General features: G+C 43.6%; 1 protein-coding gene across 1 annotated transcript in view; it reads right to left on the reverse strand.

Moving 5' to 3' along the window:
• IARS2 (isoleucyl-tRNA synthetase 2, mitochondrial) overlaps positions 1 to 20408 on the reverse strand; it is a 381953-nt gene that overhangs the window by 15293 nt on the left and 346252 nt on the right. The window contains exon 22 of the mRNA XM_069233870.1: positions 3767 to 3911. Coding sequence (XP_069089971.1) covers positions 3767 to 3911 — 145 coding nt within the window. The remainder of the gene's footprint in view (positions 1 to 3766; positions 3912 to 20408) is intronic.

The raw sequence follows: 20408 nt of genomic DNA on the forward strand, positions 1-20408 counted from the left end.
ACCTTACATGTCCCCCAAAACATTTTTGGGGTGCAGCAGAGGGGGCCTTAGGCCCCCAGCACCCTGGGCTTTTCAATTTCCAAAATTGCGATTTCTGTTTCAGAAATCACAATTTTGGAAATGCAAAAAATTTGCAGCTATGGGCCAGGAGGCCCATAGCTGCGAATGGGGCCGGTATTGCAGTTTGCGATTCGGTAATAACATTTGCGATTTTTAAGAAATCGCTATTACCGAATCGCAAATGTGATACATGGCACTTTGCGAGTCAGAAATAGCGATTTCTTAAAAATTGCTATTTCCGAATCGCAAAGGGCCGTGATGATCCATCTGGCCCTTAGTTCACAATTGGCCTTGTTTCTTATGCTTGGCGAGTTACCGCTTTGCCTCAAGCTCCCGGACGTCCATCTCAAGCATAATTTGTTGCAGGATCTGAAGTCATCTCAAGACCCTATACATCTTGCAGGTCTGTCACTGATATTTGTTTCTTGCAGCCGCAGTATAGTTTGAAGTGTGTCATCTTTGGTAAAGACATTTTCCTAGCACACTCAGAACTTTGGGGTAGGAACTACAAACACGTTTGGGAGCAAAGCTCTAGATTCTGCCTGTATATAGCTCCCTATCATCACATCCAGAAGTAGTGCAAGGCAACCACTGGGATAGGCTCCACCTACCGGCATACAGAAGAACTGCTAAAACAAAACAAAAAATCCGGAACAAGTATGGGCTAGTGAAATTCAAATGGTGATGAATTTGCAGCTGGAAATATCCATCTGAATGCATCTTACAAACTGTGTCCTCACTAGGTACAGAAAGAAACATACTTACAAACTTAAGTCTTCAAAACTGAAAGTTCATCTTCCTTTCCTGCTCCATCCAGTTCCACAAGGTGTCCCCTAGGTGGCCAGTCTCAGCCTCTGTACCTTTTAATCTTTACTTTGAACCCTTGGATGGCATTATCAGAGAGTCTGGCCTCTCCTACCATTAGTACGCAGATACAGTTCTGTCTTAAAAGACACCACGGCTAAGGACATCTCTCGGATTGACGCAATTAAAGTACAGATGACGCCATACCATCTTAGGTCCTATATTAGCAAAACCGAACTCCTTATCCTATCACAACCATACGCCTTCCTAATGGAAGATGTCCTTGCTATCTCCAATGATTTATGCTGTAATCTGACCATAATTGATAATGTCTAATCTCTGGGTGCTCTTTCGGGACCCGCCTAAACCTCCAAAAACACATTAACACCATGGCTAGCAATGCTAATCATCAATTTTGACAGATTTGTGGAATCAACCCCCTCTTTTGGGAACAAGACCTCAACAAAGATGACCCAAGCATTGGTTCGGCCACATCTTGACTACAGCAATACAATCCTTGTTGGCATCCCCAAAATCCAACATACTCCACTAAAAGCTTTTCTGCATGATGCAGCTCAACTGATTTGCGGGACTGGTCACTCTGATCATCTCACTCCTTTATGTTGGCTCAGTGTTGATGGTAGAGCAAACAATAAACTGGCTTGTATAAATCACTAGCCCTTAGAATCCAACTACCCTCACTACCTAAAAAAAAAATTGAAGACGCTGCTTTTCTATGAAAAGCTCTCTCAAAGTTTTGGGCCTTTTACATGCTACACAAAAACATCGGAAAAAATAAAAAATAGACATTTAAATTATGGATCCAAATTGCTGGCAAAGGAAGAGAAAATCTACCCTTGCAGCCTGACCAGAAGGCACAATCTTGTTCCACACAGAAGACATGACTGAATACGCAGTACTATAAACATATTGAGATTCAGACGGTTCCTAGAATTTGGAAACCAGGTTCTGTGATACGGGACTTCACAATGCCCAGGTCTTGGCATGAGAGGAAGTCTAAAGAGGCCAGTGAAAACAAAAAGGTATAAAGGGACAACTTTCTCAGGATTGTGGATGGTTTTGCTGGTGAAGATGGTCAGAATTTGATGGCAGAGTTATCAAGGTAGTCAACAGATGGGTGCAAAGGAAAAAAAAAAAAAAAGTGTAGACACTGATTCAAATTTATTGAACTTTAAGGGCACTACTTCAGAGCCTGATATTAAGCAAACAGGCATCATTAAAGAAGTCGTCCATAAACACAACGCCAGTATCTCCTCATAGTACACTTACTGGGTTTTAGCACTGGCAGATACGCCAGTAGCTACTTTGAAATTTTCAATGTTCTAACCTAACAAACATAAATTTCAAAGTAGAAGAATCTGTTGAGGAAAGTATCCATTATAAATCAATTAGATACTATTCAGTTCATACCTTTTCACATACAAACCTATGAGAACAGAAATCCCAGTATTAATTTATTTCTGGGATTTACATAGTAGAAAACAAGTCACCTTCACGACTTCTGACAGTTCAGCACAGAGTTTAGTATATAACTTGTGCAGCCTTGGTAAGGAGAGTTTATCAGTTATACCTAAGCTGATCACCTCGTCCTATATGGCTTTGGGTGGCATTTCTCTTTTTTGGTTGGAAGAACACAGGACACAACATTCTCTAAGTAGGAACATAGACACCTTGTAGGAAACAGAAAAGGCTAGGAACTAGGGAAGTGGCTAGGGAAGGAGAGTAATTAAAAATTGAGAAAATTAAAAATATTACATTAAAAAATATGTTATAAAAGCGGAATGTTGAAATTGCCGCTAAAGACAATGGAGCGCTCAGGGCCAATGATGGTTGAAATAGGCCTTCTCTTTTTTCAAAATTCCAAAGTATAATCAGTGTGTGGGATGTTTGCCTGCATCTCAGGCCTATAATTATGGTTCACAGCCTTTCTCAACAGGGATAGTCCTTGAAAGTGGGCTATATGACGCTTTATTAAGTTAAGTATTGAAATTAATAACATCAAAAAGGTTAAGGAAGTGCATAGTGTACTAATCCCATAAATAAAAACAAAAGTTTAATCCCAAAATTAAAGCAGATCTCCTAAAATGAATAACCTAAATTAATGAAAGCACAATAAATTATAAGATCCCAAGAATAATCACTTATATGAATCAACCAGATATTACATCAATAACCCAAGACTATCTATAGCTCTCTAAACAGCAGTGGTCGTCAATCTGTGGGTGCCTTAAGTGATGCTTTGGGGGGGGGAAGAGCTCTGGATAAGAGAAGCATCATGCTTTAAGTGATGAAAAATAAGTGGCAGTAGGCCACTTTATAATGCGCCATCACTAACATATTTAGTCATGTAAATCTTGACTGAGAGTACGTGTAAAAGGGGTAAAAGAAATTAACAGCAATGTTTACATTTGTTTAGACATAGTCAAACATTGCCATTTAAACAGAATAAGTGTGAAAAACTGGGGTGGGGGGGATAAATTTTTTTTTAACATGTGGGGGCGTGGCATTAAGAAGTTGAAACACCACTTCTCTACAGCGAGTTTTCATCTATGAGGTGAAGAGGTTTGGACAAAAATGAGTTAGTGGGGAAACTGGAAATTCGCAGAGAACTATTATTCATAGGCTATTATGATGCAGCAGAAAATAAGATGAGTCTCCAGATCTTACAATTCCTGATAACTGAAACCAGATTCTTATGTACTCATTTAAAATGTGTGCAAATTTCAGCAAGTAACAGAATAATGTATATCAATGTTTTACATCTCTTCTAGCACATTATTTATTTTACCTTGTTTTTAAAATAGGTAGTTTAGTGACAATTTAGATTGATACCAACATTTGTTTTTAAAATCCAGTTGGAAACCAAACTATTCTGCCTTACCTTCTAAGTTGATGGTAAATGTCCCTTTGAGGATAGTAGCATCTGAAGGCAAATCCAGAGGTACACTGCTTAACAGAATTGTCTGAGAAGACATCATTAGCTCATTCAACTGTGAAGTGCTGGAACTCTCTTCAGTCTGTAGTGTCTAAAAGATAATATCAATGATGTAAAATGCATTACATTTAAATACATCAATTCATCAAGTAACATATAAAGTTCTAACACCCTAACATAGTTCACCAACCAAATAAAATCAGATTTAACAAGCTATAGGGATATAAATTAATTTGCAAGATTAATTTAAGTGTCAGAGAAATTATTGTCAAACCTGCAGTAAGGCTGAATTAGTGCTATGATAAAAAAGTAAGACTTTCTCAGCAGAACGAACACTGTTTTTCTGCAACCAAGAACATTATGGTTGTGTACACCACTTAGGACTGTTCAAAGTTGACAGAAAATCTCAGTTCCTGGAAGAGGATGGTACACCTTTAGGCAGATTCCACAGCAGGCACATTTGCTTGAGCCTTCACCAGCCATAGATAAAGGTAGTAAAAGATGTGCCATGACTGGAAGATTGTGAAGTATGACTGCCAAACTTAGGCCAAAAGACAGCATTTTGAATTGCCTGTCTCCTCACCCCACTCTGAACTGAAGGAATCTTTGTGTTCCCTGTGGATAAGCCAGTGGAAATAGACATCTTCAATTGTACTGCAGCAAGTATGGGATAATCTGTGTTACACTCACCATTTTGAAGTGTTTTGCTTGAGCCCGTTGATGAAATGCATATCTCCAATAGGTCATAGAGCTTGGTCAGTTGTCATCTCCACCAGGAAACCTCTGGAGTAATCCTCCTTGTTCTGCTTTAAGGGTCTTTAACCCTGCCTTCAAACCCAAAGTTCAGTCCTGGACTCTCCCGGCCAAGAGTGGGCCTTGGTGATTATTTGACTACATGCTTGTTTGAAGTGATCTTGTCCCACATTGAAGCTTGATAAGAAATGCCACAAACTATGCAAAGAAGGGCTAAAATTCCTCAGATTCATCACTAATGCTTCTGATTAGACCCATGGCACTCTGCAAGCGTTCTGGCCTCTCACAACCCAGGTGCAGTTCATGTGGTGGGGCTTGCGTAATCTCATGATGAGATGATCTGTAGCTGGGCTCCCCTTCTAGGATAGCGTGTGTATCCTAGAAGAGGGAAGGTGAAGGGCTGTTGCTAGAAGGGTGGGGGCTTGGGGATGGGTACACCTTGGCCCACAAAAAAGCAGACCAGCATTTGAATAATTGTGCTCTCATTGCTTTAGCCGTAACAGTGTCTGCATTGAGTGAATGCAAAGCCTCATTTGCTCAGTTTTTGAACATCTTGCTATTGCTGAAGGACATATCTAACACATTTCCGGACTCTCCGGGTGGAAAGCAGCTTATTTCAGCCATATTCTATTCATGGCACGTGTGACAGTATCCAGAATCCAGACATGTTTTATGATGTGATTCAAGGTCTTTCTATCATGAATACCTTCCTTCTCTCCTCCTGCTTGACATCTGGAAGGAAGGCAATCAGGTTGATCATTTTTTCCCCATTGCTCCATATCATTATGTGTGAAGGGTATGGCTGTGTTTGCTGAATCCATGATGAGATGCACAGCTCAAGAGATTTGGCTAACCATGCCCTAAACCATTCGGCTTCTCTTTTCTAATACACCAATAGGGCAAGCACCAAATTCTGAGAATGACTGCAGGCATCTACCACTAACTATCCCTGTGGCTCTTTTCAGTAGTGAGTGTAGGCAAATGGGTGCAGAATCCATAATCCTGACTTTGTCTTGGCAAAGAGGAATAGCTGTAATGGTCCTAACTACTGCCTTGCCTTTCTTCCAGTTCATAGGTGGTTGGGCAATGGAATATTTATCTGGTTCCTGCACAAGAGGGAAAGGAATTGAGAAATACTCCTAGTGTCATATACAGACCTGCAAAATGGTGGAAAGGCAAGACTGCTTAATAACCAATTTTGCCTCTTAAGAACATCAATTCCTCTGTAAACTGACATTTCCAATTTTGAAGCCACTAGATGAAGATGGAGCAGGGCAGCCTATGTTAGAGTCTGAAGGAGGAGGGGAGACGAACAAACCAGGAGGCCCCACAGCAGACTCACTGCCAGATGATTCAGAGTGGAAACTGGGGGTGCCTTAGTGGCCATGGAACAATTTTAAGTACCATCATTCCTTCGCCCCAGATCTTGGAAAAAACATAACGGAGCAAAGGAATAAGAGAGAAAGCACAGAATAGATACTTATGTCATCATAAAGACATAGCATTAATCCTTTAGGCCCTCCTGTATAGAGAGGCCAAACAAAACTTAGCGAACAAAAAAAAACCTCCTCATGGGGGAAAAGAAATCCATCTCTGGATGATCCCATTATGACACAATCTGCTAAAGAAAGCCAGGAGGAAAGCAGAAATGCACTCATGATGCAAACATCCTGCTCAACCAGTGGGCATACATATTCTCCCACCCTGGGAGATACTCTGTGGGCATGTTTCCCATACAGGGCCATTTTAAGTTAGGCATACATGAAGAGGAGTCAGTTTTTTTTATTTGATTAAAAAGTGGTGTTTTTTTTATTTCTGAGGGAATTATAGCTTGAATACTGGGCAACATAACTTCCCGTCTTATGCAGTGAGTTCACTTGAACATTTAGGATGAGGAAGGCTAGGACATGGAGAATGAAAATTACTTCTAAGTATTCGGGTCATTATTATCTTCTTCCTCATCCTCAGGATGGATATAGACTGAAGACGCAGCCGTTCATGAGTCTTTATATGTGATGTTCCTTTAACTTTTTTAACACAAGTTCTGAAGCGAGAGATTGAGTGATTTGCCGAGAGTCAAACAATTCTTGATAAAGTGCTACACCTGGAATTAGAACCCATGTCCACAGGTTCCAATAATTCCTCAGCCACTATCTCCTCACATAGCTCATGGAGAAAATCTTCCTTTTTTGCATGATCACCTCAATTTATTTGCCTTTCTCTGGACCCTGTTTTTGCTGGACTTAGAACTGTGTGCACTGTAACCCCTGCTAAACAGGAGTGGAGTGTCTGTGCTCCCCTTTTAAACATCGCTAAATAATCTAATAGTCTTCTTAAACTAGTCTACAAGTCAACAGTAAATGCTATACAAAATACACCTCGGGCCTGGAAGTTAAATGCCGTACATGAACTGCAGAACCTATTACATTATTCACAGAGTGGTAAGGTAAAACATGGTTTCAGGCCTATCATGTCTAGTTTGACTGCAGCCGCCCAAAAACATGCAGTCACACCTGCCAAATAACCCTTTTTGAGAGATGAGAAATCCTACTTTTAAATATTAATAATTCATCCCTACGTTTAGCTAGTAGCTCACAAGGTAGGGTGACAGGCAGCAGCTACAAAAGTCATTTAAATACTATTTTCTATATTTATTAAACATCTAATTCCTTAATAAAGCTAGATATTTAATAAAGATTTAGGAAATGTCACTTAAGAATGTTTCCTTGGCTGAAGCTCTTAGAGGCCAATTCGCATTAGCTCTCCAGCAGCTGACCAGCCAGTGCCCGACAATAATGAGGTGTGAAAATGCTCTTGGAGCAGAAAAAAGGCTTACCCCTGCCCAGTCATAGTTTAGTGGAAAGGAAGCCCTGAAGAAGGGAAAGCCTTTGTACTCACACTAGCTGGCTGACATCAAACCCATTTGGAGGGAAGGAACCCTCCAATTGGGTCTGGTCTGTACCCAGGACAAAGAAGTAGACTTCAAGGGTTAGCTGGCTCACTTCCCAGATTTGGCTACAGGGACACAACAAGCTGCAAGTGGTCTTTTTTTCCTGAAGTGGTCAGTTGACCAGTACCAACGGGACCTGGACTGGACCCTGCTGATGGCCTCTGCTGGAGTGAATCCTGGCCCCCAAGTCCTGAAATCCTACAAAACTGGGACTTAGAAGAACTTTGGACTTCCAAGACATCTGAACCAATCAAGGAGCCCTCATGGCAAAGGTGTCCAAAATTGATGCCAATAAATAAGGGTAAACTGTTCTAAGAAAGAATCGTAAGTCCACCAGGCGCTTCCTTATTTATAAGCAAATGCCCTCACACATCCAATAGGATGTCATGCTTCATCATCGGGCTTGCTCCTCGTCAGACTGGCGCTGCAATGTCTGATGGGCACCCCATGAAGGGGGCTCTTTGCCAGAGATCTTGTATTGATATTATATGCCGTAGTATGGTGTGTAGGGAAAAATTCTAACCAACAGGTAGGCAAACAAAGGAGAGAAAAAAAGGAAAAGGTAAAATTGGCTCAAAGCCCCTCTCCCCCCCAACCACCACCACCAATAACCACAATTTATTGACTAAGGCTGTGTTTTGGTCAAGATTAAAAACAAAAAACAGAGGTAATGCTCAATACCTTCACCTAATAACATATGATTGAGGATGAAGGAATCACCCTCAATATATATCGAAGGTCAACATGTTTCGCGCCTAAAGGGTCCATACGGATCAGAGGGCGCTTCGTCAGGACCCAAAAACAAAAACACTTCTCCTCAATAGTAAAAAAAAATGACTGCAATGTGTCTAGAAAAATATGCACGACAGTCACTTACAAAACAAATCTACACTTCAAACTAGTCATCTGGAGAAGGAGACCATCCCAATTTAAGGACCGGGCTCCATAGGGACAGGGGTAGGACTGGCGTTATATATGCTGGTAACAGTCCCACATTTGGAGACCGACCCCGAGGTCGCGATCTCTTTCTTGGAACAGTGTACTCTTATTTATTGGTACTATTGCTTGGGAGACAGTATGCTGGACCATTCATCTCCCTGTCCCTCTTAGTATTTGATAGTCCAAAATTGATGTGTTGAACCTGCTTGGTATATCCAACAACCTGCCCTCAAACCTCCCTCCCCACCCTCCACCCCTGTCAGCCTGAAATCGTACTTAGGTCTTTGTCTACCACTTCTCTAGACTATCATTGCTCCTTAGACATTTTTGGGCTATTTTTTTTTTTTAATCTAAAACCTGAAAGAAAAATCATATCTCCATATCCCCTTATTAGATTCTTAGATTCTTGTGATTTTGGTGTCTCATATTGTTTAATAAATTTTACTTTAGTTTTCTAATTCGGTTTGGTATCTTTATTGTTTGGTGTTGTGACTTTAGTAGATTAATTTAGTACTTTAGCGCTCAACCTCACAACTTACTGTTTGTTATTCCTTGAGGTGGGAAACGGATCACTCCAAATAATAATCCACATTCGTACATGTCATAGTTATGCCTACCCGTTATTAGAAGTACACTTTTTAATTGAAAGTAGTGCATTTACAATACCATATCACAATCATACTCACTTCGCCAAGTTTTTTTCTAGAATCACAGAGCTTGCTTAACAACACTGAACACTCAAAGTTTAATGTAAAATATATGTGACTGTTCTGAAACACTCATCGATCAGATCACATTTACAGCATGCATAGGTTCGGGTGAATAACCATGCCCTTTTGCTATGACCGGAGATCCTCCTGAAGGGGCAGCCTGCTCAGAGGACTGATGCTTATACTCGGGCGTTCGGGATACTATACTCTCCATGCCCAATCCAGAGCAACAAGCTTGACTTGAACTCGGTCAGTCTTCATCTTCTTGAGAACCCTAGGCAGAAGTGGTATAGGTGGAAAGGCGTACAGGAGTCCTGAATTCCACTCAAGACTAAGGGCCTGATTTAGATTTTATCGGACGGGTTACTCCAGTGTCCCGTCCGCTGAAATCTAAATCCTATTAAATCCTCTAGGATTTAAATTTCAGTGACAGAATATCCATCCTCATTGTGGCGGAGTCAAATCAGGTCCTAAATCCATCTCTCAGTGAGAGCTGCCTTGGAAACTCCAGCACAGAGAAATGCTGAAATTGAGTGTTCTCGGGGGTGACAAACAGACCTAACCAATGTTCTCCCAAGTCGCGAAGAGACACTGCACCACCTCCAGATGGTGACACCATTTGTGAGTGAACCATAAGGAATCGATGGCTAAGCTTATCAGCTCTGGCATTCAGACAGCCTGCCAGATGTTGTACAACCAGGAAGATGTCCTGGTGTGCCAGCCATGTCCAGAGGCACAGAGCCTCGTCATAGGGTCTACGACCCCGCACTGTTTATTGCAGTACCACAAGGCAGTGGTGTTGTCTGTGAACACCTGTACCAGCCTTCCCTTGATGGAAGGGAGGAACGCTTTCAATGCCTGGAGGATCTCTCTCAACTCCAAGAGATTTATGTGGAGCTGAGACTCCACTGGAGACCAGAGTCCTCTGAGGAAGGGTGGTTGGAGCAACTAGCCAGGCCCGCACCCAACTATACGCCATACTTTACATACATTTTTTTTTTTTTTTAAACAGAAATTAAAAAATAGGTTAAGGGGCATTAAAGTAAGGTGAACATGTCCATTAAAACATATTATTTTAAATTAACAAACCACTGAAATTCACCAGCTATAGTTATCTCAATTAACTGTAACTTGAGCCTTTATGTAACTATTACTCACCGTGCACTGCTGAATACCTCTGATATTACACCACTTATGACATGTTCTATGACATCATTGATAACATCACTGCAACATGGTGCATGGCAAGGGCGCGAGTTATGGCTACTTTAGAGCCAAAGTTTCCTGTAAGAAAATTGGGCACAGCAAAGCCAAAATAGGTAAACCTAATTACACCAAATCTGTCCGCAAACTACATCTTTACCAAGCTAGCGTGATTTTTGTGATTTGCTGTAGATCTGCGAGTAAATTTTTAGCAACTGAGGTTCTAAATGGATAGATATATCGACAGTTAAGATGAAATTAAAAAATACAAACCTCCTGATCATCTAAGGTTGCATATTATTTTTTTTTTGAGTGAGGGCTCTGATTGGCTGGCTGCAACATGACCAGAAATTTTGAGGCGGACATTACAGGAGTTGGCGATTTGGTCCCCTGCCACGCAAATGTTTTACAAAAAGGACATAATGTGACATGGTCAAGATACGCTAGGGTCTAAAATCAAAACATTTGTTTTTGTTTTGTGGTGCCGCAAACAAAAAGGCAGCTCACTTTATTTCACTGACGTCCTCCAGGGGTGGGCCAGTGCCAGCCCGTCGTCATATATTTAATTTGAATTTGGGGAGGGGGCATACCATGTCCACATTTCATCCTTGGGATCTTAGAACTGTCCCCCTAGACAGAGTGATGATTCCAGGAGCCTGCGTATAACCCCATCTCTGCTGCCTGTGCCAGGTCGGGTCGCGCAACCCGCACAGTGCCCTGCCGGCTTTCAACTATGGCAGAGAAATGAAAATGTCACTTACCCAGTGTACATCTGTTCGTGGCATCAGTCGCAGTAGATTCGCATGTTCTGCAATAGCTCGCCATCTGGTGTTGGGCCGGAGTGTTACAAGTTGTTTTTCTTCGAAGAAGTCTTTCGAGTCACGGGACCGAGTGACTCCTCCTTTTGTCCCCATTGCGCATGGGCGTCGACTCCATCTTCGATTGTTTTTCCCCGCAGAGGGTGAGGTAGGAGTTGAATTGTAGTAATAGTGCCCATGCAATGGAGTGACTAAGTATGCACCTATTTAAGGTTGAGATGATACATATATAAATAATTGAAGGTAACTTCCAAACTGCTACAGGCTCCCGGGGAGGCGGGTGGGCACATGCGAATCTACTGCGACTGATGCCACGAACAGATGTACACTGGGTAAGTGACATTTTCAGTTCGATGGCATCTGTCGCTGTAGATACGCATGTTCTGCATAGACTAGTAAGCAGTTATTTCCCCAAAAGCGGTGGATCAGCCTGTAGGAGTGGAAGTAGTCTGAAATAATGTCCTTAATACGGCTTGACCTACTGTGGCTTGTTGTGCGGATAACACGTCTACACAGTAGTGCTTGGTGAATGTGTGAGGCGTAGACCATGTGGCTGCCTTACATATTTCTTGCATTGGGATGTTTCCTAGAAAGGCCATGGTAGCACCTTTCTTTCTGGTTGAGTGTGCCCTTGGTGTAATGGGCAGCTGTCGTTTAGCTTTAAGGTAGCAGATTTGGATGCATTTAACTATCCATCTGGCTATACCTTGTTTTGAAATTGGGTTTCCTGCATGAGGTTTTTGAAATGCAATAAAGAGTTGTTTAGTCTTTCTGATGTTCTTTGTTCTGTCAATGTAATACATCAATGCTCTTTTGACATCTAATGTATGTAGTGCCCTTTCAGCTACGGTATCTGGCTGTGGAAAAAACACTGGAAGTTCCACTGTTTGATTTAGATGGAACGGTGAAATAACCTTTGGCAAAAATTTAGGATTGGTCCTTAGGACGACTTTATTTTTGTGTAGTTGTATAAAAGGTTCCTGTATAGTAAACGCCTGAATCTCGCTTACTCTTCTCAGGGAAGTAATGGCGATGAGAAATGCCACCTTCCAGGTTAGGAACTGTATGTCGCAGGAGTGCATGGGTTCAAAAGGTGGACCCATAAGTCTAGTTAGGACAACATTTAGGTTCCATGAAGGAACAGGTAGTGTTCTTGGTGGTATAATTCTCCTAAGGCCCTCCATGAATGCTTTAATGACTGGTATTTTATATAGGGAAGTTGAATAGGTAGTCTGCAGGTATGCAGATATTGCTGCAAGGTGAATCTTAATGGAAGAGAAAGCTAGGTTAGATTTTTGTAAGTGAAGCAAGTAACCCACTACATGTTCTGGAGTTGTGTGTAATGGTTGTATTTGATTAATATGGCAGTAGCAAACAAACCTCTTCCATTTACTTGCATAGCAGTGCCTGGTGGATGGCCTTCTTGCTTGTTTTATGACTTCCATACATTCTTGGGTAAGTTGTAAGTGCCCGAATTCTAGGATTTCAGGAGCCAGATTGCTAGATTCAGCGATGCTGGATCTGGGTGTCTGATCTTTTGGTTGTGCTGTGTCAACAGATCTGGCCTGTTGGGCAATTTGATGCAGGGTACCACTGATAGGTCTAGCAGCGTTGTGTACCAGGGTTGCCTTGCCCAAGTTGGTGCTATCAATATGAGTTTGAGTTTGCTTTGACTGAGTTTGTTTACCAGGTAAGGAAGGAGAGGGAGAGGAGGAAAAGCGTAAGCAAATATCCCTGACCAGTTCATCCATAGGGCATTGCCTTGGGATTGTTTGTGTGGGTATCTGGATGCGAAGTTTTGGCATTTTGCGTTCTCCCTTGTCGCAAACAAGTCTATCTGAGGTGTTCCCCAGAGTTTGAAATAAGTGTTCAGAATTTGGGGGTGAATTTCCCATTCGTGGACCTGTTGGTGATCTCGAGAGAGATTGTCTGCGAGTTGATTTTGTATCCCTGGTATAAACTGTGCAATTAGGCGAATTTGGTTGTGAATTGCCCAATGCCAAATTTTTTGTGCTAGCAGGTTTAACTGCGTGGAGTGCGTCCCCCCCTGCTTGTTTAGATAATACATAGTTGTCATGTTGTCTGTTTTGACGAGAATGTATTTGTGAACTATTATTGGTTGGAAAGCTTTTAGTGCTTGAAAAACTGCTAGAAGTTCTAGGTGATTGATATGCAGTTTTGTTTGATGTACGTTCCATTGTCCTTGTATGCTGTGTTGATCGAGGTGTGCTCCCCACCCTGTCATGGAAGCATCTGTTGTTATTACGTATTGTGGCACTGGGTCTTGGAAAGGCCGCCCCTTGTTTAAATTTATGTTGTTCCACCACAGAAGCGAGAGGTAAGTTTGGCGGTCTATTAACACCAGATCTAGAAGGTGACCCTGTGCTTGAGACCACTGTGATGCTAGGCATTGTTGTAAGGGCCTCATGTGCAGTCTTGCGTTTGGGACAATGGCTATGCATGATGACATCATGCCTAGGAGTTGTAATACCATCTTTGCCTGTATCTTTTGTGTTGGATACATGCGTTGTATGATGGTGTTGAAATTTTGAATTCTTTGTGGACTTGGAGTGGCTACTCCTTTTGATGTGTCTATTATGGCTCCCAGGTATTGTTGTACCTTGCGTGGCAGAATTTTGGATTTTGTGAAATTGACGGTGAACCCTAGTTTGAAGAGGGTTTGTATGATATGATTTGTGTGATTTGAGCACTCTATTAACGAATGGGCCTTGATTAGCCAGTCGTCTAGATATGGGAACACATGTATTTGCTGCCTTCTTATGTGTGCTGCGACTACCGCTAGACATTTGGTAAAGACTCTTGGTGCGGTTGTTAATCCGAAAGGCAGTACCTTGAATTGGTAATGTATTCCTTTGAATACAAACCTTAGGTATTTCCTGTGCGATGGGTGTATTGGTATATGGAAATAAGCATCCTTGAGGTCTAAAGTTGCCATGTAGTCGTGCAGTTTTAGCAATGGCAATACTTCTTGTAGTGTGACCATGTGGAAGTGGTCTGATTTGATGAAAGTGTTCACTACTCTGAGGTCTAGGATTGGTCTCAGTGTTTTGTCCTTCTTTGGTATCAGAAAGTACAGTGAGTAAACTCCTGTGTTTATTTGTGTGTTTGGCACTAATTCGATTGCATTCTTTTGCAATAGTGCCTGCACTTCTATCTCCAGGAGATTGGAATGGTGTGTTGTTAAATTTTGTGCTTTTGGTGGTATGTTTGGAGGGAATTGTAGAAATTCTATGCAATAACCATGTTGGATAATTGCTAGAACCCAAGTGTCTGTAGTGATTTCCTCCCATGCATTGTAATAATGACCTATTCTTCCCCCCACTGGTGTTGTGTGGAGGGGGTGAGTGACCTGTGAGTCACTGTTTAGTAGTAGGGGCTTTGGGGCTTTGAAATCTTCCTCTATTTCTAGGGAATTGCCCTCCTCTATATTGTCCCCGAAAACCTCCTCTATACTGTCCCTGGTAACTGGACGGTGTGGCTTGTGAGGTGCTGGCTTGTGTGCTTTGACCTCGAAACCCCCCTCGAAAGGGCGTTTTACGGAATGTGCTGTAATTCCCTCTGCTCTGCGGGGAGTAGAGTGCGCCCATGGCTTTGGCAGTGTCCGTATCTTTTTTGAGTTTCTCAATCGCTGTGTCCACTTCTGGACCGAACAGTTCTTTTTCATTAAAAGGCATATTGAGAACTGCTTGTTGAATCTCTGGTTTAAATCCAGATGTTCGGAGCCATGCATGCCTTCTGATAGTTACGGATGTATTAATTGTCCGTGCAGCTGTATCTGCAGCGTCCATGGAGGAGCGGATCTGGTTGTTGGAAATGGTCTGTCCCTCCTCAACCACTTGTTTTGCCCTATTTTGTAAGTCCTTGGGCAGATGATCAATGAGATGTTGCATCTCGTCCCAGTGGGCTCTGTCATAGCGCGCAAGTAGTGCCTGTGAGTTCGCGATGCGCCACTGGTTTGCAGCTTGTGCTGCGACTCTTTTACCAGCTGCATCGAACTTGCGGCTTTCTTTATCTGGGGGTGGTGCATCTCCAGATGTGTGAGAGTTGGCCCTTTTCCTAGCTGCTCCTACAACGACAGAGTCTTGTGGCAGCTGTGTAGTGATGAAAGCCGGGTCTGTAGGAGGCGCCTTATACTTTTTTTCCACCCTTGGTGTGATTGCCCTACTTTTGACCGGCTCCTTAAAGATGTCTTTTGCGTGCCGGAGCATACCAGGGAGCATAGGCAGGCTTTGGTAGGAGCTGTGGGTGGAGGAGAGTGTGTTAAATAAGAAATCATCCTCGACTTGTTCTGAGTGGAGGCTTACGTTGTGAAATTGTGCTGCTCTAGCCACCACTTGAGAATACGCGGTGCTGTCTTCTGGTGGAGATGGCTTTGTAGGGTATGCCTCCGGACTGTTATCTGACACTGGGGCGTCGTATAGGTCCCATGCGTCCTGATCTTGGTCACCCTGGCTCATGGTGGTGTGAGCTGGGGAGTATGATGGAGTTTGTGCTGGTGAGACGTTAATCACAGGCGGAGGAGAGGGTGGTGGGGTAACTCTTTTCACCACTTTTGGTTGTGGTGTTTGTTCCGTCTGGAACTCCAACCTTCTCTTTCTCCTAATGGGGGGAAGGGTGCTTATTTTTCCTGTCCCCTGCTGTATGAAGATACGCTTTTGCGTATGGTCCACATCAGTTGCTTGCAGCTCTTCCTCAAACCTATGCTTCTGCATTTGGGAGGTTAGCGAGTGCTCTTCTGTATAAGAGCCTGAAGCTGGGTCGCTTGCAGTTTGTTTCGGCATCGAAACCCTGTCTGCGTGTTTTTTCGGCTCCGAGGTGACTCTTTTCTTTTTCGGGGCCGAAACCTCTCGGCGTCGATCTGTTTCGGTGCCGCTGTCTCGGCGTGGAGCCGTGTCGGCACCGGCATCTCGGTGTCGAGGCTTGTCTCCAGCACTTTCTCGGTCCCGAGAAGGCTGCGTGCCGGTGTCTCGACCGGAGTCGGACGATCTCGGCACTGTGTGGGCCTTTTTCGGTGCCGACGGGCGGTCACCGAATTTATGGGTGGAGCCATGGCCTGGTGGCAGTGGCGTCCCCTGGGCCTTGTAAATGTTCTTCTGAGTGGATTTCGACGTCTTACTCACGGTTTGTGTATCGTCGAATCCTTCGGAGTCCGAGTCTTGGATCGAGAAGGTACCTTCTTCTTCCTGTTCCTCGAACTCCCGTTGGGCTGTCGGTGCGGACGCCATCTGAAGTCTTCTGGCTCGACGGTCTCGGAGTGTTTTTCGGGACCGGAACGCACGACAGGCCTCGCAGGTGTCTTCGCTGTGCTCAGGTGACAGGCACAGGTTGCAGACCAAGTGTTGGTCTGTGTAAGGGTACTTATTGTGGCATTTGGGGCAGAAACGGAACGGGGTCCGTTCCATCGGCGTTCTTCAGCACGCGGTCGGGCCGACCAGGCCCCGACGGAGGATCGAAAAACTACCCCGAAGGGCACCGGAGCTCTTCGATCTTCGATGCGGTGTGGAATCTAAGTACGCCGATCCCGAACGCAACAATACCGACGAAAATCTTCCGAAATTAGCTAATTTTCCGTTCCGAAACTCGGAGCGACAGGAACACGTCCGAACCCGATGGCGGAAAAAAAACAATCGAAGATGGAGTCGACGCCCATGCGCAATGGGGACAAAAGGAGGAGTCACTCGGTCCCGTGACTCGAAAGACTTCTTCGAAGAAAAACAACTTGTAACACTCCGGCCCAACACCAGATGGCGAGCTATTGCAGAACATGCGTATCTACAGCGACAGATGCCATCGAACACTGTGTTTCACTCTCAGTGAGTGGGAGACAAGAGAAAAGGCTGTTTCTCATCAGCAGGACCACAAGGGAAATGCTGCCAGCTCCTGTTCACCCCTAGAAGTTAGAGTGCTGGTGTTTTATGTCAGCGATTGGAGATTACTAGTCCACACCACTTCAGCTGAATAGCCATGAACTGATCTGCTTTGAGTGATGTGCTACAGTGGGGTACTTGGTTCCCAGAAAGGGGAGAATTGTAGACTTATTACTTGTGATAAGTTATTAGTTTAAGTGAGGTGAGGTTATAGTTAGGTTAAAATATTAGTTAAAAAACACAGTTTTGAAAAAGAAAAAAAACACTGACATTCACCAGTTATAGTTAACTGAGCTGGTATAACTTGCACCCTCGCCGTACACTACTTACGACCTCACATTACATCTCTCAGGACATGATCAATGACGCCACTGATGACATCCAATGAGTGTGACAGTTTACTATATGCTTTTGACGCTGAAAGGCATGGACGTCATTTAAGGGTTGTCAGGGGTCGCAGTGGAGCCGCTGGTCTTCAGCTTGTGACCCCCAGGTTGTTGCTTGCGACCCCTTGCTTCACCAAGGCCAGCTGAAGCAAATCCGCAAAGTAACAACTGAAACAGTAAAGCAACATTTTAAAACCCAGATGCTGCTTTTCGGTGTTTCCGTTCGACTTGAGCCATCTGCCTTCACAACACATGCGCTACACTATCAACAACAGCTGTTGCAATATCCAAGTGAGGCAGCATAAAGAAATCTGTGATGCAGCATGAAGGTGAGCGCGGGGTGGGGTCCCTGCTGCCTTAATCTAGCTACAAAGGTGTTTGTGCTTTTTAGTTTTCTTGTTTTGATAGCTATGGTTTTTGGATTTGGGGGAGTGTCAAAATAAAAAGCTATGGAGCATTTCTATTAAACATGGAGTAAATTTGTTTCCACACCCCCTGCATGCTCCGCAGAATCTTCAGATGGATCCCAGACAACACCAAGAAACCATTACCCAGGCCCTTGTCACCAGCCACCTCGACTACAGCAACGCTCTCTACGACAGCATGTCCTCCCAGCTCCTAAAGAGACTGCAGATAATACAGAACCCTGCTGCCAGGTGCATCCTGGGCCTTCCCAGGCGCACCCACATCACATCCCCATCTCAGAAACCTCCACTGGCTCACCGTCCAGAAGAGAGGTCATTTCAAGCTCTGCACGCATTCCTACAAACCCCTACAGGATCAAGGACACCGTCTACACTTTCACCAACCCACCAGACACTATCGCTCTTCCTCTCTGATCCTCACACACACACACACACACACACCAAGGATCTGGCTCAGTGGCAGCCATTTTGCTTCCTACAACGCTGCCAAAGGCCTGGAACGACGCCTCCTCTGAACTGCAACTCTCGCTGAAAGAGACTCAAGACGTGGCTCTTCGACAGACATCGCACCCCAGCACACAGATATACTCAGGGGTGACAGCAACGTTCTCTACAAAGGACCGATTGATTGAGTGATAAATTATCTGTCAGTTGTGTAGTGGGCAGTAAAGAATGGGGTGGCAAGTGATGCGTTTCGCCATAAATATACTGTTTGGACTGCCAGCACCTAACAAAAGGTATAAACAAGGTGTGAATGTGCTACAAAGATCTCGTTTTTGTCCCTTGGTGGGCATGGATAATTGATCCATTTGCGATACCTCTGCTTCTGCATTTAAAATGGGGAAAGTAAAGGTACAAGGCTGCAAAAGTAAAAACAGGCCTTGATGAGCATTTAGTGCAAAACAAAGAACTTTTCAATAGTTCTAACATTCACAGCTTTAAGCTTTCCAGGAACCACATGTATCTACCATATTTAGTTGTGTATTGTTCTGGTTCTTTACATGAGATATTTACATGTTCATGGTGAATTGGGTGCATGTTTGAGCACTGTGAAATGCAACTGTTTGTATTTTTTGATGCTGTCTGGAAATTAATATGTCAAAATAGTTTGACAAGTTTTCAATATATTAAAGGAAATAAGCCACAGGTTTATAGTGATGGAGCCTGCTGATATGAGCAGCCCTCCTATAGGTAAAACCATGTCACCCATAGAGGCAGAGAATTGACAGCTAACGGTCATAACAGGCAGGTTCTCGTCAACTCTTAGGTTTACATTTTAACCTCAAAGTTAAGGGTGGGAATTCTCTGCATCCTGAATGGCTATAGAAGTACCAGAAAATGCATTAGGTGCACATTGTGGAGCCTTTCTTTGTGAATCAGGTATGTACTAAATTCTGCAATTGCCATACCCACAATAAGCCTCATAACTGCAAGATTTGTGTTCACAGGAGCAGACTTTGTGTGCACTCATATCTCATTTTGCACTCATATAAATCGCTTCTGCTAATAAACACATGCAAAATGAAACCTTCTCCATAATCGTCAGTAGTGTGGATTAAGTTAGATGAGTTCAGAGATAATCAATTAAGAAGGCTGGGTATATGAGTGCGGCAGCAATCAGTACACACATGGTATGAAGGGATTGGAGTAAATAGATTATTGAAGGCTTTGTGCCAAAGATAAAAATGAACTAGGTGCATATGTGCACATAGTTGAGATGGGGCTAGCTGCACATAAAAAAGTAGATGCACATTTATGACTGCGGCTAGGTGAAAATGGTCCACAGGGTCGTACAGGTTGTAACCAGGTTGTAACCTGTACTCACCAATGACCCTGTGGACCATTTTCACTTAGCCGCAGGCAACTAGGCAGTGGAGGGGGGCATGCAAATGTGTGGTCGTGGGTGCATGCATGCAAGGTGAGGGCTGATTGTATATAAGAGAAATAACCACTTACCTTGCTTTCTGCACGACGTCCACCTTGCTCTGGTTTGTGTTCTGCTCTGTCTTCTCAGGCTCAATAAGTCCCCCCTAACAATTCCTGGTGGTGCCCTCCTGCTGGCAACTAGCATGAGAGAACACCATGATTGGGGGGAGCAGACTCTCTCAAGAGCACTGGAGGCCTGTGTTTTTTCTAACCCAGCTTCCTATGGCAGCTGGTTTAAAGATGTTTAAAATGTGCTACAGAGCCGGCCAATGAGACATGCACACTTGAAACCTAAGTGCATAGACAACCCACCACTCCTCCCTTCCGCAACAATGGCCGCCCTGTCCGGACACTCAGTTCAGGATGGGTGGAAGAAAAATAATATGGTAATAAATTAACTTTATTACCATTCTATTTTTGAATCTCTGGGGCTTTTCTAGGGGCCATTTTTGCAGTGGGGCGATGCTCTTCCATCCTAATGGAGAAGCTGCTCCTGCAGGTTAGAAGATTATATGAAGGTAAAAAGGGTTTGTGTACACAAGATCGATGGGGCTAAGTCAGAGAGACTAGGTGACCCCCAAAAACCTCAG

The sequence above is a fragment of the Pleurodeles waltl genome, chromosome 5 (assembly GCF_031143425.1).
Source record: "Pleurodeles waltl isolate 20211129_DDA chromosome 5, aPleWal1.hap1.20221129, whole genome shotgun sequence".
Classification (NCBI taxonomy): Eukaryota; Metazoa; Chordata; class Amphibia; order Caudata; family Salamandridae; genus Pleurodeles; species Pleurodeles waltl.